General features: G+C 49.4%; 1 protein-coding gene across 1 annotated transcript in view; it reads right to left on the bottom strand.

Moving 5' to 3' along the window:
* Positions 1-11,707, bottom strand: part of HIP1 (huntingtin interacting protein 1) — a 153,161-nt gene extending 141,454 nt beyond the window's left edge. Inside the window, exon 1 of the mRNA XM_058710848.1 lies at positions 11,523-11,707. Coding sequence (XP_058566831.1) covers positions 11,523-11,642 — 120 coding nt within the window. The 5' untranslated portion in view covers positions 11,643-11,707. The remainder of the gene's footprint in view (positions 1-11,522) is intronic.
* Between the last annotated feature and the right edge of the window lie 7,400 nt (positions 11,708-19,107).

Genomic DNA, 19,107 nt, shown 5'->3' with positions numbered 1-19,107 from the left:
TGTGGGGCGCAAAGTTTGGCTCTGTGCAATGCCCATATGCTTGAGTTTCAGCTTAGAGTGACAAAGAGGCTTTTAAAACATGGAGTTATAGGGGCGCTGGGTGGCTTAGTCAGTTGAGCGTTCGACTTTGGCTCAGGGCATGATCTCGCGGTTCGTGAGTTTGAGCCCCACGCTGGACTTGCTGCTGTCAGCCTGTCAGCGCAGAGCCCATTTTGGATCCTCTGTCCCCCTTGCTCTGCCCCTCCCCGGCTTACGCTCTCCCCAAAATAAATAAATATTAAAAAAAAAAATTAAAACATGGAGTGATACAAGCAGGTATGCCTTTTAAAACAGAACTCGTTAAGACAGCCAAAGGGAGGGTAGATCTCCCGAGGGGCGGCGCTGGATGGCAGGAAGGCCAGCTGGGCTGTGCAAGACGTAGCTCAGGCTCCAGGAAGAGGCCTGAGCTGAGGCAGAAGCAGCGGTGGCAAAGCAGGAGCGATATGGACAACAATCAAGGAGTCAAGAAGACACAACAACTGGACTCCGTGCGTAGCCGCAGGGGCGCAGAATGCGGGGAGGTCAAAATGGCCGCGAGAATTTCAGCTTCAAGGGTCAGGGATGGTTTATAAACTGGGATTCTCTAGAACCGAGAACAAAGGACAGGGAGCCAGTTTGTGGCAGGAGACAAAGTTCGGCTCTAGGTGTGTTGGGGTAGTTTTGTTTTTTATCGGCAGTAATGGGCTTAAGGCTGTCCAGGGAGGTCCCTTCCTGCAATAAGAATCTCAAGAAAACAGGGCACCTCAAGTCACTTCCAAGCATGAGTCAGGGAGCTGACGTTCAAGAGGAAGTCCCTGAGAACCACCCAGAGTTACGTCAGACAGCTGGTCTCTTCAGGGGCCCCGGCTCTTGCTGGCTCCAGTCGTGCTCCCGTGAACCCAGAGTCAGGGTGTACTTCTTAGGGTTCACAGTTCAGAACTGGGACCAAAAATGGCTGACACTCATCAGGGCTTCATTCAAAATATTTCATCCTTCATGCTATGGACCCTTATCAAGAGTCACTCGGGGCCAGATGCTGTGTCAGGAGCCTGAGGCTTCAAAGATGAATAAGGTTCTCAACATAGAGTCTTGGCATGCCTGCCAGGTGCCAGGCCCGGAGAGGTAGAGTCCTGGGCTGACCTGTTACTTCAAGGGAAGTTGCCCTGCATCTTGCTCAGAGGCAAAACCACACAGCTCATGCCTGTCAATCTCTTTCTGAAGGATCATGGAAAATGGGAGGGAAGAATATAGCATCGGTCAAGATGGACCCAAGAAAAACCAGAGAAAGCATTAGTTTCCAGATCAATATGGCAGAAGGGCCACATGACAGGCAGTAAGACGTAATCACACACACACACACACACACACCAACAACTGTCTAAACTAAGAACTGTCATTGTGGGTTGGCCCCAGGGACCATGCAGCAGGACAGGGACCTCACAGAACCACTGTTAGAAGGTCAGCGTTTCGGCCATGTTCCCTCAAGACATCCCCCAAGCTCCCAGGTTCTCCCACTTGACATTGCTGGTCAAGCAAGACTCGATCTACATCTGTGAAGCACAAGCCAAGCGTGGGGTCATGTCTTCCACAAGTCCGCCACCCAGATCTTTTTTTTTTTTTTAACTAATTTTATTGTCATTTAAGTTTGTTTATTTATTTTGAGAGAGAACAAGCTGGAGAGGGGCAGAGAGGCCGCGGGGCGGGAGGGACAGAAAATCTGAAGTGGGCTCCACTCTGACAGCAGAGAGCCCAATGCGCGGCTTGAACTCACGAACCATGAGATCATGACCTGAACCGGAGTCAGACGCTTAGGTAACTGAGCCACCCAGGTGCCCCCCCCCCCAGATCTTTGCTTTTATTCAAATATGCTTCTTTTGAGCCTACACCACACTTTCTTCTCTCATTCTCTCCCTTGAGAACTTTTCATCACCTGATTTATTTTGTACTTCACGGACCTCCCGAGCTTTAGCCAGTGTGTAATTCCCTCTGCTAGACATGGAGTGACTCACTGAAAGACGAGGGAGGACCTGAGGGCCCGTCTGCCGCTGCAGACACAAGACACAAATGAATGGAAGCCGAGGGCAACACGCTCAGTGTGGTCTAATGATAAGTCTCAACTTCACAACTACCTGTTACAGCGGGGCTTGGAACATGATGCTTGGATACTTGTGTGTCTTCAATCAAAAGCTGCATCAGAAGGGTTTTCACAGGGGAGGGGCGCCTGGATGGTTGAGTCGGTTAAGCACCTGACTCCTATTTTCGGCTCAGGTCGTGATCTTGTGGTTTGTGGGATCGAGCCCCGTGTTGGGCTCTGCACTAACAGCACAGCCTGCTTCGGGTTCTGTCTCTGCCCGTCCCCTGCTCATGCTCTCTCTCTCTCAAAATAAATAAATAAACATTAAAAAAAAGAAGGGTTTGGGGCCCCTGGGTGGCTCGGTCGGTTAAGCGTCCGACTTCAGCTCAGGTCATGATATCACAGTTGGTGGGTTCGAGCCCTGTGTCGGGCTCTGTGCCGACAGCTCAGAGCCTGGAGCCTGCTTCAGATTCTGCATCTCCCTGTCTCTCTGCCCCTCCCATGCCCATGATCTGTCTCTGTCTCTGTCTCTGTCTCTAATAAATAAACATTAAAATTTAAAAAAAAAAAAAAAAAAAAAGAAGAAGGGTTTTCACAGGGGAAGCTATATTTGGGGGAGACCTCAAACGGTGGGTGGGCATGTAAGTGGTAAGTTCTTGGCCTCCTCAAGACACTGTCTCTTACTCCCTGGAAGGAGTTTTTTTTTAACCTTCTGTATTTTGAAATATAACATAGAGAAAAACTGCACAAAATAAAATGTACAGCTTAATAAATTATCATAAACTACTACACAGACCAATGAACAGATTGATGGCAGGACCTCAGCCACTCTCCTTGTACATCTTCCCAATCACTAACCTCCCTTGCATCCAAGGACAATATTTATCTGGCCTTTTATGGTGATCGTCCCCCTATTTCCCCTTATTTCTTTACTGCTTTACTGTCGAAGCAGCAGACTTAATACCAGTTTAGCTTTGCCTGTTTTGTGAACTTGATACAAATGGAAGCATACAGAAGGTGTCCTTTTGGCTCTGTTTTTTTTTTGTTTTTTGTTTTTTTTTTTTTCCATTCACCATTCTGTGTGTAAGATTCATCCACGTTGTTGAATGTAACTCCAGCTTCTTCATTTTCCATGTTGTGCAGTATCCCGAGGAGAGACCACATCACGATTCAGTCAGTGATCCATCTACTGTTAAGGACTTTTGGATTATTTCCAGTCTGGAGCTGGTGCAAAAGGTGGTTATGAATATGCTTCCAGAGATCTTTTGGGGCACGTGTGTGCACTGCTGTTGGGTATACAGCTAACAGGAAAAGTGCTGGCCTCTTGAGTCTGTACATCCTTAATTTTAGGATAACACCAGGCTGCTACCCAACGCGGTTACACGAACATGCAGCCCCGTCAGCAATGCACGAGCGTTTCCATTGCTCTGCACCCTTGCCAATGCTCGGCACTGTCAGTGTTTCTTTTTTTTTCCATTTTTATTTCAGCCATGTTGATGGGCACCTAGTGGTATCTCATTGCAATTAAAAAAAAATTTTTTTTAACATTTATTTATTTTTGAGAGACCGAGAGAGACAGAGTGCAAGTGGGGAAGGGGCAGAGAGAGAGGGAGACACAGAATCCGAAGCAGGCTCCGAGTTCTGAGCTGTCAGCACAGAGCCCGATGCAGGGCTCAAACTCATGAACTGTGAGATCATGACCTGAGCTGAAGTCAGACACCCAACCGACTGAGCCACCCAGGTGCCCCTCGTTGCAATTTTAATTTGCATTTCCTTGATTACTAATGAGGTTGCACGTTTTCATATGTTTATCAGCCATTTGTTCATTCTCTTTTGTGAAGTTCTTCCTATTTTTCATTTAGGTGGTCCTTTGATCTCTTTTCAGATTTTTTTTTTTTTTTTTTTTTTACACATTCTGGAAACAGGCCCTCTGATAGTTATGTGTGTTGCAAAAATCTGGGAGGAATTTCAAAAGTCCAAATAAATCAATTGCAAAAGACGTAGAGAAAAAAAAAAAAAATCTGTCATTTTTCTAAGTTACCAGCCCCAGACCAGGCTTCAGCTTTAAAGGGAGATCTAGAAAGAACACAATTTGAGATAAGACCAACCAGGTTCAAGCCTCTGCGAGCCCATTTCCTGAGTGCTCTCGGGCAAGTCACTTAAGCTCTCTGAGCCTCAGTGACCACACTTGAGAACGGCCCACTATTTGTCACACGGCTGTTCTGTGGCTGAAGGGAGGTTATGTGCAAATGTGCTTTATAAACTGCCTATCAGTTAAAATCAGAAGCAATCAGCCACACGGGCTTCCTGAACAGCCCCAACCAGCTTCCCAAGAGCTGTCTCTAGCGCTAACAGAGGCGGCAGCAGCAACCTTTCAGATCCAAGAAAATCCCCATTCTCCCTTCCACCGTCTCAGCCAGAGGACACCTTCAATCCCCGTCCCTCTGCCCGCACTGTGTCAGACTGGACTGCCCACGAGCCAGGAACAGGGCTCCTCCCCGCCTGCCCAGGCAGGAAAACAGGAAGCAGCCCCCACCCTGCCAGGAGGTGGGGCTGACAAGCTCCCTTTCCTAGGTGGGCACCTCTCCAGGCCATCAACCCTCTGGATGCGGGAGAAGCACTGGCCGCTGGCCCACCGCCCCGCCACCCCCAACCCGGGTCTGCTCCGTACTTTGTCCCAAGGTGGTGGAGTGAGTGGGCCGGTGGACAGGGGGTGTAGAACAGTCCTCCTCGGTGCCTTGCTGACATGCCAGGCAAGGAGCCCTTTCAGTGCCCAAGTGGGGCGGGGACTCAGCTCTCTGGCCACGTGGGTGCTCCTCATCCCATTCTAAGCAAGGTTCAGCACCATCCTTTCATGCGCCCCAGTCTACATACAGGGGGGATGTGGAAGCTTTTCAAGGGAGCAGCCTAGAGCTCCGATCAAGCGCGGGTCCCTATTCCTCAGGGTGGAAACCCGCTTACAGGAATTCTATTAGCCCAAATGGTTGAGAGCTGGAAATCTTGCCCGGCCTCCCCAGTTTGAGCGGAGAAATTCAGTAGCAGAGCCAGATTTGCTCACTCCCCAGGGAGCACTCTCACATTATGTGCACATCCCTTACTCCAGCAGCAGTACGCAGGCCACTGCCATCAGCCGTGTCCAGGTGCCTGGGACACACTAGGCCAGTTTCTCTCCCTTCCCCGTAATACCTTCTAGCTCAGAATGGCCCCACCCGAAGCAGAAAGAAACCTTGGGAAGTCCAAGCCCGTGTTCTGGGAATGTATATAAAGTGTTCGGAACTTAACGGAAATCCAAATCATCGACCGTGAGCCCTAATCCCATCTCTAGACTCTGCAGGCTCTGTCCTAAATGGATACCCTGGGCGCACCAGCCTGGCACACAGGGCAGTCACTTAGTAAGAGTTAATCATTGGAGAAATCAAAGGAGACAGAGGGAGAGCCTCCAAAATGTGCAAAGGGAAAGTACTCTGCAAGCAGAGGCCTGCCTGTAGCACCCAGGCTCCCAGTAGATCCTCCAACTGTTTTACATCCACACATTTGGCAAACAGGCCCAGCGCCTGCCTCCTGCAAGGGCTCGCTCAGCACGGAGAGCCAGACCCTGCCCCCAAGAGCTTACGGTCTGGGAGAGAAGCCACGGTGTGACCTGGGTGAATGGGACAGACAGACGGTAGCTACGGGCCCCTGCTTGCTGGAATACCTGATCTGGCTGGAGGAGACTGCAGTGGCGGTCTAGTGGAGGGATGCAGTGTTAAGGCCCGGAAGAGAGAGGCACCAGGGACCCTTAGGTGCCCCGTCATGCAGGGCTTCTTGGGACCCAGCAAAGGTTCTTGAAAAAAGGGGGTTACAGAAGCCAGTGTTGGGCTTTAGAGACAACCCGTCTGGCCCCAGGCTATTTGGGAAGCAGAAAGGAGGGGATTACACCAACACTGGAAAGAGGTACTAAGGGCAGGAACAGTGAAGAGCAGAGCAGTGGACAAGAGAAACATCACAGAACACAGTGTGGCTGTGAGGAAACAGGAAAGGGAGGACTCACAGTGGATGCCAAGGAGCTGAAGGGCACCAGCGAGGACCAGACACTGGCATTCAGAGGCTGGGGAGGCCCAAAGTTGAGTCTGGAGCATGTGTGGTTTATGTAGGGACAAATGTCCAATGGGAAGTGGTCACACAGGCCAAGAACTCAGGAGGTGGCGTCACAGGAAGTAAGAAAAGAAACTATCAGAGGAGCTGAGCACAGAGGAAGTGGACAGAAGGTGAAAGAGAAGTGGGGTGAGGTTAGCACTTTGGGGACCCAACCGTTAGGGGGAGAAAGAGAGCTGAGGGGGCTAGGCTGTGACTCCAGGGTGACAATCAAGCACAATCCGGGGCTGGTTTTCCTGAGTTTGGGTCCCGACTCTGACCCTGACTTCAGAACCTTGGGCTGGTTACTGACATGTCTAAGCCTTGATTTCCTCACCTGTAAAATAGGGATCATAATTTGTAAATTCCTTCCAAGAACTGGGAGCAGGTGTGGCTCGTAAAGGCCTTTACCGTGTGCACACAGCAAATGCTATAAATGTTGGCTATTCTCATTATTATCAATGGGAGGAAACCAAAGTACAGAACCACAAGTTCAAAGAAAGCTCTTAGCATCCTCTCTCTTTCCAATACCAACTAAGAGAGCAAGCAGGGGACAGGAAGGGGGACAGCACCTTTTATGTTAGAAACCATTCCCGTGCAGCCAGAGTCAAGAAGCCCTGATCCCTCGGGGCGCCTGGGTGGTTCAGTGGGTTAAGCGTCTGACTTCGGCTCAGGTCATGATCTCACAGTTCGTGGGTTCGAGGCCCATGTTGGGCTCTGTGTTGACAGCTGGGAGATTGGTATCTGCTTCGGATTCTGTGTCTCCCTCTCTCTCTGCCCCTTCCCCTGTTCATGCTGTCTCTCTTAAAAATAAATAGTCATTAAAAAAAAATAAAAATAAATAAAAAAGAAGCCCTGATCCCTCTGCTCAAACCCCAAAATTTTTGAGCAGGTGAATCAAAGCCAGAGCTGAAGATCATGAGCAAAATGGTAGAAACACCCCCTGACTTTTTGGTCATCAGATTTCAGAACCCTGGCTTCTCGGTTTACTCGCTGCATGACCTTGGACAAGTCACTTGGCCTCTCTGAGCCTGAGCTATTAAATAGAATAATGGCTATAAATCACTCAGCATGTTTCTAGTGCCCACCAGGCCCTCAATAAATATTTGTTTCTGTCTCTTCCTCTCGAGAACCCGAGTTTCCTGGCTCTTTCCAGCTCACGGTTGGTTGGGATCCTGTTACTCTGTGGAGGGCTCCACTGGAAGGCTCTGTGTTTCCAGAGCCCCAACGCCTCCTCTGACCTTAGCAATCACCAACCACAGAGCAGAGGTGCTCAAATTTCAGGGTGCCCAGGGCTACCCAGGGCTCTGGCTGAAATGCAAGCTCTCATTCAGTAGGTGATGCTGGTGCTGTAAGTCCTCTGTGTAGAAGAGCCCCACAGTAGCTGGTCCACCTCTCTGCTGACTCATGAGCTCCCCCAGGCTGGTCTCTTTATCTTACCCATCTCGGTGTCCCCTCCATGCTCTCTGCTCACTAAATGGATGGTGAAAACATAAACCATGGAGAAAACCATTTTCCAGCTAAGCAAATACAGACAGGGAATTTTGTCTATGGGTGCCAGCCCTCCTGGTTCATTCCAGAATTGCCCTCCTTGGCCAACATGGGGACAGTGTGGTAGAAGGGGCCTGGGACCTGGAGTCCTGGATCTGAATCTTGCTTTTCAGTCACCAGCGGGTGGCCCTGGGCAAGTTACCGAGCTCTCACCCGTAAGATGAGGGTGTTAATACCCAACCATAGTAGAGCCCCCAGTGATGGCTAAAACGTGCTGTATAAACTGTAAAGTGTTCCAGGCAAGGTATCATTACCCCAGCAACTTTTTTGAGGGCAAGAGCCACTTTTCACTCCCCTAGAACCTGAAGGGTGCTTGTGATGGGCTGGGTGGGGGACACAGCAGGGATCAGGTTGGAGATGGGGGCTGCGGCAGGCGGGTCTGGGGTCCCCACTCTGGCAGGGATGCTGGCCTAACCAGAAGGAAGGCAGACAATTCACAGTCCTCTCATGGGCATGGGGCAGGGCTCCTGACTGAGGGTGTAGGAGACAAAGGACCAGGAGGGCACTCAGGGGCTGTTAGGAAAAAGCATCAAGTAATTAAAGATGCCACCTGATGCCCACAGCTGAGTTTAACCCAGGGAGGGCTTCCCTGCTGAGGTTAACCAATCATCTTCTACCCTCACCTACAGCTGGCTCAGCACTAACACAGGCATCTGAGGACACAGGTGAGAGCAAGACACAATCATGGGGCGCCTGGGTGGCTCAGTTGGTTAAGTGTCCAACTCTTGATTTCAGCTCAGGTGATGATCTCACGGTTCACGAGATCGAGCCCCGAGTTGGGCTCGGTCGGCACATAGCCTGCTTGGGATTCTTTCTCTCTCCCTCTCCCTGTACCCCTCCCCAGCTCGCGTGCTCTCTCAAAATAAATAAATAAACTCAAAAAAAAAAAAAAAGACACAGTCTTGTCCTCATGAAGCTCCTAGTTTACCGAGGGCAACATAGAGAGTGACAGGACAGGGTAACAGGTGCTACGGGTTGAAAGGCGGGAGTGGCCAATTCTGCTTTTCAGCCAGTTAGCCTCATCTGCGCTCATCTCCAGACGTGTTCTTTGCCATTCCCCATTTCTAGAATGCCCACCTCCCCTCCTCTCCACCCAGCAAGCACTATCTCATGCTGAATGGCGGTTAGGTCCTGGTGAGGGCTCCCAACCCCTCTCCACGCCCACGCCAGCCTGTACTTTCCGCCTGTGCTCTCGGTAATTATCACATTACCTAGGAACACTTCTGCCCCCCTACTGAAGAGTTAATCACAGCCTGCACCATTACTTGACATTTGTGCTTCCTTCGGTCTCCCCAGATTACAGCAAGAATCACTGAAATTGTGTCCCAAAGTTTACAAAAATGCCTTCACGCCTCTTATTTAATTTAACCCCCACAATACACCTGTAAGGTAAGTATCATCTTTATTTTATAATAAGGAAAACTTAGAAAGGTCTGCCCGAGGTCATATAGCCTATCCAAGTGCCTGGCTATGAAACTCAAACCTCTTACACTCCAATGCCACTGTTCTACCCAGAGGCACTGGGTGCCACTGTTGCCTCAGAGGCAACACAGCGCAGTGGTTAAAGGCTGGGACCACTTCCAGCTGTGTGACCTTGGGCAGGTGACTTAACCTCTCTGTGCTTCAATTTCCCCATGGAAAATGGGGCTGATACCCACCTCATGGGTCCTTGTTGAGATTAAAGAAGGTAACACAGCAAAGTACTTAGAACAGTGGCAAACACGATAATTAGCCACAATTATCACTACACCTTGGCTGATTCTCATGGTCTCTCAACTCATTAAAAGTTTTTTCTAGCTCATTTTTATATCTCATAATACATTGGATACAGTTGAAGTCATTAAACAAAATGAGCTTTTGCAGATTGATTAATGCCAAGTTTTAGAACTGTTCTCTTTTCTTCGCTTTCATACCCCCCCCCCTTACGGTTTCAATAATAGAGAAACTTTCTTTTCCTGCCCCAGCCTACCTCCTCACTCTCACCCCCACCCCCAAAACAAGGCACTCGGTCAGGTGTGGCCAATCGCAAGGGTTCTGCATTTAAAATACCCGCAAACATTGACCTAGAGTCTCCTTTGTTGGGTGGTCCCTGGATGGCGAGGGGACATGCCAGTCCTGGGTAGAAGGAAGCTTTTGCAAATCTAATTTCCATCACTATAATGAGTCAAAGTTTTACGTGTCTTCCTCTAGTGCTCCAGTTTTTACTGATTTGAGACTCCAGACGGAATGGGTTATCATAAAATAACACCTATTTCTTTTCCTTTCCCATTAAAAAAAAAGAAGACTATTCACACTGCTTCCTGGAGCAAGAAGCCTCAGGATCAGGCAGCTCGTTGAGGCAGGAACACACACAGTGGACCAGCAGACGGAAAGATTCTTTCCTTCCAAGGGGGCCAGTCCACAGAGCCAGAAACCCAAACCCAGCTGGTCCCTGGGAGGCAGCAGGGAACTGCCACCTCTCCCATCACGCCTGGGGTAGGATGACCCAGCAAGGGGACACACCCTACTTTACACCACCCAGACACACGTGCAAAGGGCCAGAGGCAACTGGAAAGAGAAGACGAAGTTCCCAGGGGGGTGAAAAGCTTTCTTCTTTGCAAGATTCCATACACAGAATACACAGTCAGGTCCTCACAATCTTTCTATCTAAAACCCCAAAGGCCTTCCTTCACATTGGACTGTGTTTGGCGGTGGGGGTGAGGCAGAACACAGCAGGGGAACCAGCCTCTGGCTGTGGAGGCCCAGCTGGATCTTCAAAGGTTCTACCCTGAGCGCGAGAGTGAAGCACAAATCTGCCCATACAACTTTGGCACCGGGATTAAAAGAAGTGCTGTGCCCTTTGAAATGGATTTTGCATACAAACGAGTTGATGAACACCAGAAACATATCCGCTTTATTCAGTCAAATCAATACACCAGGCATTCAAACTCCGAGGTAGAAATGGATTGTGGCTTTTTGTTGATGACACTGGGGAATTTTGGCCCCCAGCCCTGCTCAGGCTGGACAAATAGGGCAGTCTGCCTATTAGCTGTCAGGCACATCTTGGGGGATGAAACCAAAATCCCAAGTCAGGGCTCTGGGCATCACTGGGCAGCTCATCCTGACCAGCAGCGGGCTGTCCGGCCAAAGGCCGGCCCCTGGCCCCTGGCCCCTGGCCGGCCCTTTCCTCCAGCCCCCATTTTCCAAGCTCGGCCACACGTCGCATTTCCTACATTCCTTCTCGCCGCTCAGACCCCTGCAGCCTGGCCCTCGGAGGCCGACAGCTGGGGGTGGCGTGAGCCAAGCAAGAGGCACTAGGAAGGGGGTGCTGGGGGTGGGGGTGGGGGGGAATGTCAGTGCAACCCAGAAGCGATGGAGAGGGGAGGAAAGGGCTCCCCGCTTCTCATCCCAGTCCAGCGCTCCGCTCTCCGCCGCCACACTTAAGTGGCCCCCCAATGCGCTTCCCCTGCTGAGAGGGCACCCCTTCCATTCGGTCCTTCTTCCGTTCCTTCGGCTCTCACCGTCCCTGTGACCCCTGCCCTGCCCCACGGGTCGTGCCAGCTCCTCGGAGCCGCCCTGCCCTTCTCCCCAGGCCAGCTGGGATGCCTCCGGGTCCCCGACCTCCCCAGGATCGCCTCGACCTGAGCACCCAGATGCTCCCTCTCGCGGCCCCCTTGCCCCGTCCTCCCTGGGCCTGAAGACCTCTGCCCCCTTCAAAGCCCCTCCCGGGCACTGCGTCTCTCGGGATGCCCAAGCCACGCATGCCCCGGGGTCCCCCGGTCCTCACCTGAGTCCGCTCGAAGCTCTCCCGTTCGGCCGCCTCGATCCCCGCGCCCACCCCGCGCCGGCTCAGCACCTTGGGCAGCGGGTTGGGCACCTGCTTCATGGAGCTAGCCATCCGGTCCATGTCGCCGCGCGGAGCCGAGTCAGGGGCCCTCGGCCGCCCCGGGATCCCCACGGCGCCGCCCGCCCCGCCCTACCCGCTGGGATCCGGCGCTAACGGGACGGCTTCCGCCTCCTATTGGCTGGGAGCGCTGCTACTCTCCCGCGGCCCCGCCCCACCCAGAGGCTTCCCCGCCCGCCCCCGCCCCCTCTGGAGCCCCACCGCGCGCCCCGCCCCTCTGGAGCTCTCCGGACCGCGAGGCGCGCCGTGACCGGCCCGGACGCCTGTCCGTCACCGGTTCCAGCCGCCCCCGGAGGGGGCGGGGCGGGGGGCGGGGCCCGGGCCGGGGCTGCCCTGACCTGCCCTCGCCCGCCCCTCCCCCGACGCCCGGCGCGCCGCTTTCCCCGCCTGTTCCCCGCGAGCCGCGCTCTCCTCTGCGGCGGGCGCTGCCAGGTTCCCGGCGTGGTGGGCGGGGGTCACGCGGGCTGGAGCGCCGGGCCTCCCGCAGGGAATCCAGGCCGCCTGGGAATAGCCTTGTTTACGCCGCTCGGGCGGGACGGGAGAGCGCGGGATGGACGGGCTCGGCGGCCGCAGCCCGGGGAAGCGCTGCCCCAGGCCAGGTCCCCGCTGGAAGGGCCAGCGTTGCCCAGACCTGGCGGCCGGAGTGGCGGCCCCCACCCTGCTCCCTCTGCTTCCTCCCGCGTCCTGACCCTGCCCTGCAGCCCTGCCCATCCCCTTTGTAACGATCGCCGATCGCCGACCCGAGGGCGCTGGGTGGGACAGTGGGACACCTATCCAAACCTCTCCGGGTCTGGAGCCGGCCAGAACAAACTTGTTGGTAGAAACCCCTGCTTCTGTTTGTGTTTATATGCGGCTCGGGGCCACCCCTCCCATCCTGTTCGGTGTCAGCCAAGGTGCCGAGAGGCAGAGGGAAGCGTGATCGTTAGCGGAGTTGCCGAAGAAAGAAGTTTCCCGTTAAGTGCTAATGTTGATGTTTTAAAGACAAATGTTTTAAAACTGGAGGTGACGAAAAGTATTAATTTTTTTTTTAACTAAGAGCTTTTGATAAAAATTCACACATTCAGTAGAGAAGTGAATGAGGGGGTGGGCCTTTACAGGCACTAGGGAAGGCTTTTGCTCAGACCTGTGCTTTCGGGGACTGGTATTGTGCGGACCAGATTATGGGGGCGAGGAGGAAGGGAGGGAACCAACAGGGAGACTCCAGCAGTAGGTGAGAGACATTGAGGGCCTACAAAGGAATGAGGAATGCCCTGTGGGATGTTTTAAGGATATGCTTGGATGCCTGGAGTGGGGAGAGGGAGGAGGCAGTGGTGGGGCCAGAATCCCCCTATAAGGAGGGATTTCAGGGTGGCCATGAGATGCAGGGGTAATTGCCTTGAGGCTATATTTGCATAACACACTGGTTTCACCTTTTGGGGGGTAGTGGCTCCCTTTGGGTTTCTCTGAGGCAGAAGTGAGCTGTCGCCTAGTTTTCAAGGCTTTGTGTCTGGGAAGGCAGAGGACATCAAAGGCACAGTGTGGGCGCTGGCTGAAGAAGAGGCCGATGTCTTCAATTCTGGGCAGAGCAATGTCAGCACAGGCCAAAGGGCCGGTGATGGGTGGAAACACAGGAACCTGGGAGAAAGAATCATAGAAACAGAAGGGGAGCCAAGGCCAAGGTGGGAGGACCTGAGGGAGGTGTATCAGCAAACTGTGGGCTCTGGGGATGTAAAGACAGTAGATGAGGGCCGTGTTTGGGGGCTGTGAAGATGTCTGGGTCAGAGCTGCGGTGGGGAAGGGATTACACACTGGAAGGGCTAATTGAATTGAAGAAGGAACACATACAAAGGTGTGAGCTAGAAGCTGAGGATCAACCAGGGAGGATGAAGAACCCAGGGATTAGAACAGTGGGAAGCTGTTATCAGCCTTAGACCTAAAGGGACATGGGCAAGGGAGCTGTACCCCAACCAACTGGGGGCTCCAGTCTTGGGAAGGGAGGCATCTGACCAGAGCTGTGGCCTCACGTAAAAAAACAATCATTGGGAGACACTAGTCTCTAGCTCTATCTCTGATTTACTACTGGCACCTTCCACTGGCCAAGCCTAGCAGAGAAGAGGGGTAGGGGGCAGGGAGGGTGCATCGGTACTGCCTCCGCCCCTTCTTCTACGTACCGAGCAGAGTGGAGAAGATTCAAGGCTGAATCTGGCCCAGCACAGGGGCTCCCAGGAGTATGGCTACAAGGAAAACAGACAAGATTGACAGTTAATGTAACCTCTGCATGCCCATTCTTAGCCCGCACCCGCCTCACACTCTGGATCCAGCTAGAGTGATTTATGACCCTTTGCCCAGAGTTTCCTGCTTCGATAAACAAGGGCCCTTTAAACGGGGATTAAGGGCTCAACCTACTTCTTATTAGGATAAACCAGAGTAGGAATCAGGAATTTGTGGTTTGGAGGCACCCTGTGGAGAAAGACTCAGGCGAGTTAACCTTCGTCTGAAATTTAGAGTGAGTTAAAAATAAGGATTTCTCTTTGCCAAGGATTGAGGGAAGCCCTCCCCCAGGATGTAACCTGCAGGACCCTGCTGGCTTCCTTCAGCTCTTACCAGCTGAATATATGAATATAAGAGCCATTTGTATGGCAGTCTTCTCCTGATCCGCATTTTCACTTTCTGTGGTCTCAGTTCCCACGATCCGAAATATTAAATGGAAAATTCCAGAAATAAACAATTTGTAAGATTGAAATTGCGCACCACTCTGAGTAGTGATGGAATCTTGCGTGTCCCGCTCCGTCTTGTCCAGGATGTGATTCATCGTTTTGTCCAGCGGATCCATGGCGTATTCGGTACCCGCCTATTAGTCACTGTCACAGTGGTTGTGTTCAAATAACCCTTATTTTACTTAATAGTGGCCCCAGAGCACAAGAGCAGTGATGCTGGTAATTGGCTATGCCAAAGAGTAGCTATGAAGGTGGAAGTTCTCTTCTAAGGAAAGATAAAAAATGTATGCTGAAATTGCGGAGATCTACAGTAAGAACGCATCTTGTATGTATCTGTGAAACTAAAGAAGGAAAAAGAAATTCTAGTGCTAGTTTGACTGTTGTTAATCTGTTACTAGGCCTAATTTATAAACTAAACTTTATCATAGACATGTAGGTATAGGAAAAACATAGTATCTATAGGGTTCATAACTACTGGTGGTTTTAGGCATCCACTGGGGACCTTGGAACTATCCTCTGTGGATAAGGGGGGACCACTGTATTATACCTTCTGGAGATTCCTGGTTTCTGGACATGGAAACCTAATCTCTGGGAAAGCCACAGGGGGATAAGTGTCTTATTACCTGTCTCTCCATAACAGGTGAAATTGGTCCCTCCCCACACCTAGTTTGGATCTGATTTAGTATCTGGTAGGAGGATATAATAGCTGGTCACATTATTCCTACCAGTTCCTGGAGCCCAAATACACGTTTTAATGATTTTAATAAGATATGATTAACATATGGGGTGCCTGAGTGGCTCAGTGGGTTGAGCATCTGACTCTTGATTTCGGCTCAGGTCATGAGCTTATGGTTCGTGAGTTGGAGCCCCATGTCAGGCTTTGCGCTGACAGCATGAAGCCTGCTTGGGATTGTCTCTCTGCCCTTCCCCTGCTTGTGCTCTCTCTCTCTCTCTCTCTCTCTCTCTCAAAATAAATAAACTTTTAAAATTTTTATTAAAAAAGACATAATTAGATACATTAAATTGCATATATTTAGGGGCGACTGGGTGGATCAGTCACTTAAGTGTCTGACGTCAGCTCAGGTCATGATCTCACAGTTCACGAATTTAAGCCCTGCATGGGGCTCTGTACTGACAGCTTAGAGCCTGGAGCCTGCTTCAGATTCCGTGTCTCCCTTTCTTTCTCTCTCTGCCCCTCCCCTGCTCACACTTTGTCTCTGTCTCTCTCTCTGACTCTCAAATAAAAATAAATGTTAAAAAAATAAAAAATAAATAAAAACTATTAAAAATGTTTTGAATTGTATATATTTAAGACCTACAATTTGATGAGTTTTGATACATGAAACCATCACCACAATCAAGACAGGGAACATATCTATCAAGCCCAAAGATTTCCTCAGGTCCCTTTGTAATTCATCCCTACCTTCTCCCAAAATCCTGTGTCTAAGCAATTGCTGATCTGCTTTCTGCCACTAAAAATCAACTGCATTTTCTAGAATTTTAATTAAATGGAATCATACAAGATGTATTCTTTCTGTTTTTTTTCACTAAGAATAGTTATTTTGAAACATATATGTTATTACATGTATCAATAGTTTGCTCCTTTTTATTGCTGAGTATTATTCCAGTGTACAAATAGTCCATAATTTGTTTATCCAGTAATCTACTGATGGAAATTTGGATCCTTTCTAGTTTTTGACTATTACCAAAAAAATGAAAAAAAAAAAAAAGCTGCTATGAGCAGTCATGTACAAGTCTTTGTATGAACATTTGCTTTCATTTCTCCTGGGTAAATACTTAGGATTGTTATGTCTGGGTTGTATGGTAGATGTATGTTTAACTTTTTAAGAAACTGCCTCATCATTTTCCAGAATGCTTGTAACACTTTACATGCCCACCATCAGAGTGCAAGAGTTCTGGTTGCTTCACATCCTTGTCAACACTTGATATGGTCAGTGTTTTTAAGTTTAGCCATGCATGCGGTGGTATCTCACTGGTGTTTAAATTTGCATTTCCCCAATAACTAATGAAGTTAAGTGTCTCTGCAGACACTTCTTTGACATCTGTATATTCTTCCTGGTAAGGTGATTGTTTAAATCTTTTGCCCATTAAAAAAAAAACAAACACTTTTTATTGAAATAAGAATAGATTTAGAAAAAATTTGCAAGGGAATATAGGGAGTGTCCACATACCCTCCACCTAGCATCCCACACAGCTTGAGGCTAATGTCTTACATAACCATGGTACAATTAACAAAACTAAGAAATTAACATTGCTACAATACTACTAATTAAATTACAGATTTTATTTGGATTTCACCACCTACTAATGTCCTCATTCTGCTCTAGGATCCATCTAGGATTGTCTATTGTCTTTAATGTTTCCTTAGCCTCCTCCAGCCTGTGACAACTCCACAGTCTTTTCTTGTGCTTTATGAATCTAACATTTTTGAATAGTACTGACCTGATATGGTGTAGGCTCCCCCTCAATCTGAGCTTACCTGACATTTTCTCATGATTTGATTGACGTTATGAATTTCTGGTAAAAATACCCCAGAGGCCGGGGTGTCTGGGTGGCTCAGTCGGTTAAGCGTCCGACTTTGGCTCAGGTCATGATCTCATGGTTCATGAGCTGGAGCCCCACATCTGGCTCTGTGTTGACAGTATGGAGCCTACTTCGGATCCTCTGTCCCCTTCTCTCTCTGTCCCTCCCTTGCTTATGCTCTCTTTCTCTCAAAAATAAATAAAAACATTTTTTAAAGTGTTTAAAAAAAATACCCCTCAGAGGCGATGTGCCCTTCTCAGCACATTCTATTAGGGGTACACACTGTTGATATGTCTTACCTTTTTAAAAAAATTTTTAATGTTCATTTATTTTTGAAAGAGAGAGACACAGAGCGTGAGCCGGGGAGGGGCAGAGAGAGAGGGAGACGCAGAATCCGAAGCAGGCTCTGAGCTGTCAGCACAAAGCCCAACCCAGGGCTCAAACCCATGAACCATGAGATGACCTGAGCCAAAGTTGGATGCTTAGCCGACTGAGTCACCCAGGCGCCCCTGATATGTCTTATTACTGACTATGTTCATCTCAATCACTTGGTTAAGGTGGTATCTAGCATGCTTCTCCACGGTAAAGTTCCTATTTTTCCCTTTGTAATTGATGCACATTTGGGGGAGATACTTTGAGGCTATGCAAATATCATGTTTCTCCTTAAATTTGGGAGGCTGTCTTCTTGTTGAGTGAATAGGTAAGTTTAGCAAGGCTGCAAGAATCAGAGCCAATATACAAAATTCAGTTGTTTTTTCTGTACATCAGCAATTAACAGTCAGAAATTGAAATTTAGGGGCGCCTGGGTGGCTCGGTCGGTTGAGCGTCCGACTTCGACTCAGGTCACGATCTCGCGGTCCGTGAGTTCGAGCCCCGCGTCGGGCTCTGGGCTGACGGCTCGGAGCCTGGAGCCTGCTTCCGATTCTGTGTCTCCCTCTCTCTCAGCCCCTCCCCCGTTCATGCTCTGCCTCTCTTTGTGTCTCAAAAATAAGTAAACGTTAAAAAATAAAAATAAAATTAAAAAAACCCTATGATTACTAAATGATTTAAAAAAAAAAAAAAGAAATTGAAATTTAAAAATGGTACCAGATACAGTGGTATCGAAAATAGGAAGTACTTAGGGGCACCTGGTTGGCTCAGTTGGTGGAGCATGTAACTCTTGGTCTCGGGGTGGTGAGTTGGAGCCCCATGTTGGGCATAGAGATTACTTAAGGATAAATTTGACAAAAGATGTGAAAGACACGTACACTGGAAACTATAAAACACTGCTGAGAAAAGGCAAAGACTTGGGTAATGAAGTGATATACCATGTCCATGGACCTAAACTTCGATTTTGTTAAGATGCCAGTTCTTCTGTGGATTGAATCTGTAGATTCAATGCAGCTCTGATCAAATTTCCAGCAAGCTTTTTGTAAAAACTGTTAACAATGATTCTAAAAATTTTTATAGAAAGGTAAAGGACCTAGAATATCTAAAACAACTCTGAAAGAAAAAGAACACATGTCAAGTATTTACGTTACATGATCAAGACCTATTATAAGCCTACAGTAATCAAAACAGTGTTGTATTGGTGAAAAGGCAGACATGTCAGTCAATAGAACAGATTAGAGAGTCCAGACATAGGTCCATGCACACATGGTCAGTTGATTTTCTTTTTTTTCTTTTTTTTATTTTTTTTTTAAATTTTTTTTTCAACGTTTTTTATTTATTTTTGGGACAGAGAGAGACAGAGCATGAACGGGGGAGCGGCAGAGAGAGAGGGAGACACAGAATCGGAAACAGGCTCCAGGCTCCGAGCCATCAGCCTAGAGCCTGACGCGGGGCTCGAACTCACGGACCGCGAGATCGTGACCTGGCTGAAGTCAGACGCTTAACCGACTGCGCCACCCAGGCGCCCCAGGTCAGTTGATTTTCCACAAAGGCGCAAGGCAGTTCAGTGGAAGAAAGATAATCTTTTTAACAAACAGTACTTAAAGAATTGGATAACCATATGCCAAATAAAATAAAACAAGATGTGAAAATAAAATTATACACACACACACACACACACACACATTTTTTTTTAAGAGTGGGGAAGGAAGGAGGAAGAGGGAGAGAGAGAATCCTAAGCAGGCTCCAAGCTCAGCACGGAGCCTCCCACAGAGCTCGATCTCAAGACCCTGTGATCATAACCTGAGTCAAAATCAAGAAATGGACTGACTGAGATATCCAGACATCCCTAAAATAAT

Source organism: Neofelis nebulosa, chromosome 18 (assembly GCF_028018385.1).
Source record: "Neofelis nebulosa isolate mNeoNeb1 chromosome 18, mNeoNeb1.pri, whole genome shotgun sequence".
NCBI lineage: Eukaryota > Metazoa > Chordata > Mammalia > Carnivora > Felidae > Neofelis > Neofelis nebulosa.
Note: the sequence above shows the minus strand (reverse complement) of the source record. Positions and strands in the feature narration are given on the sequence as shown.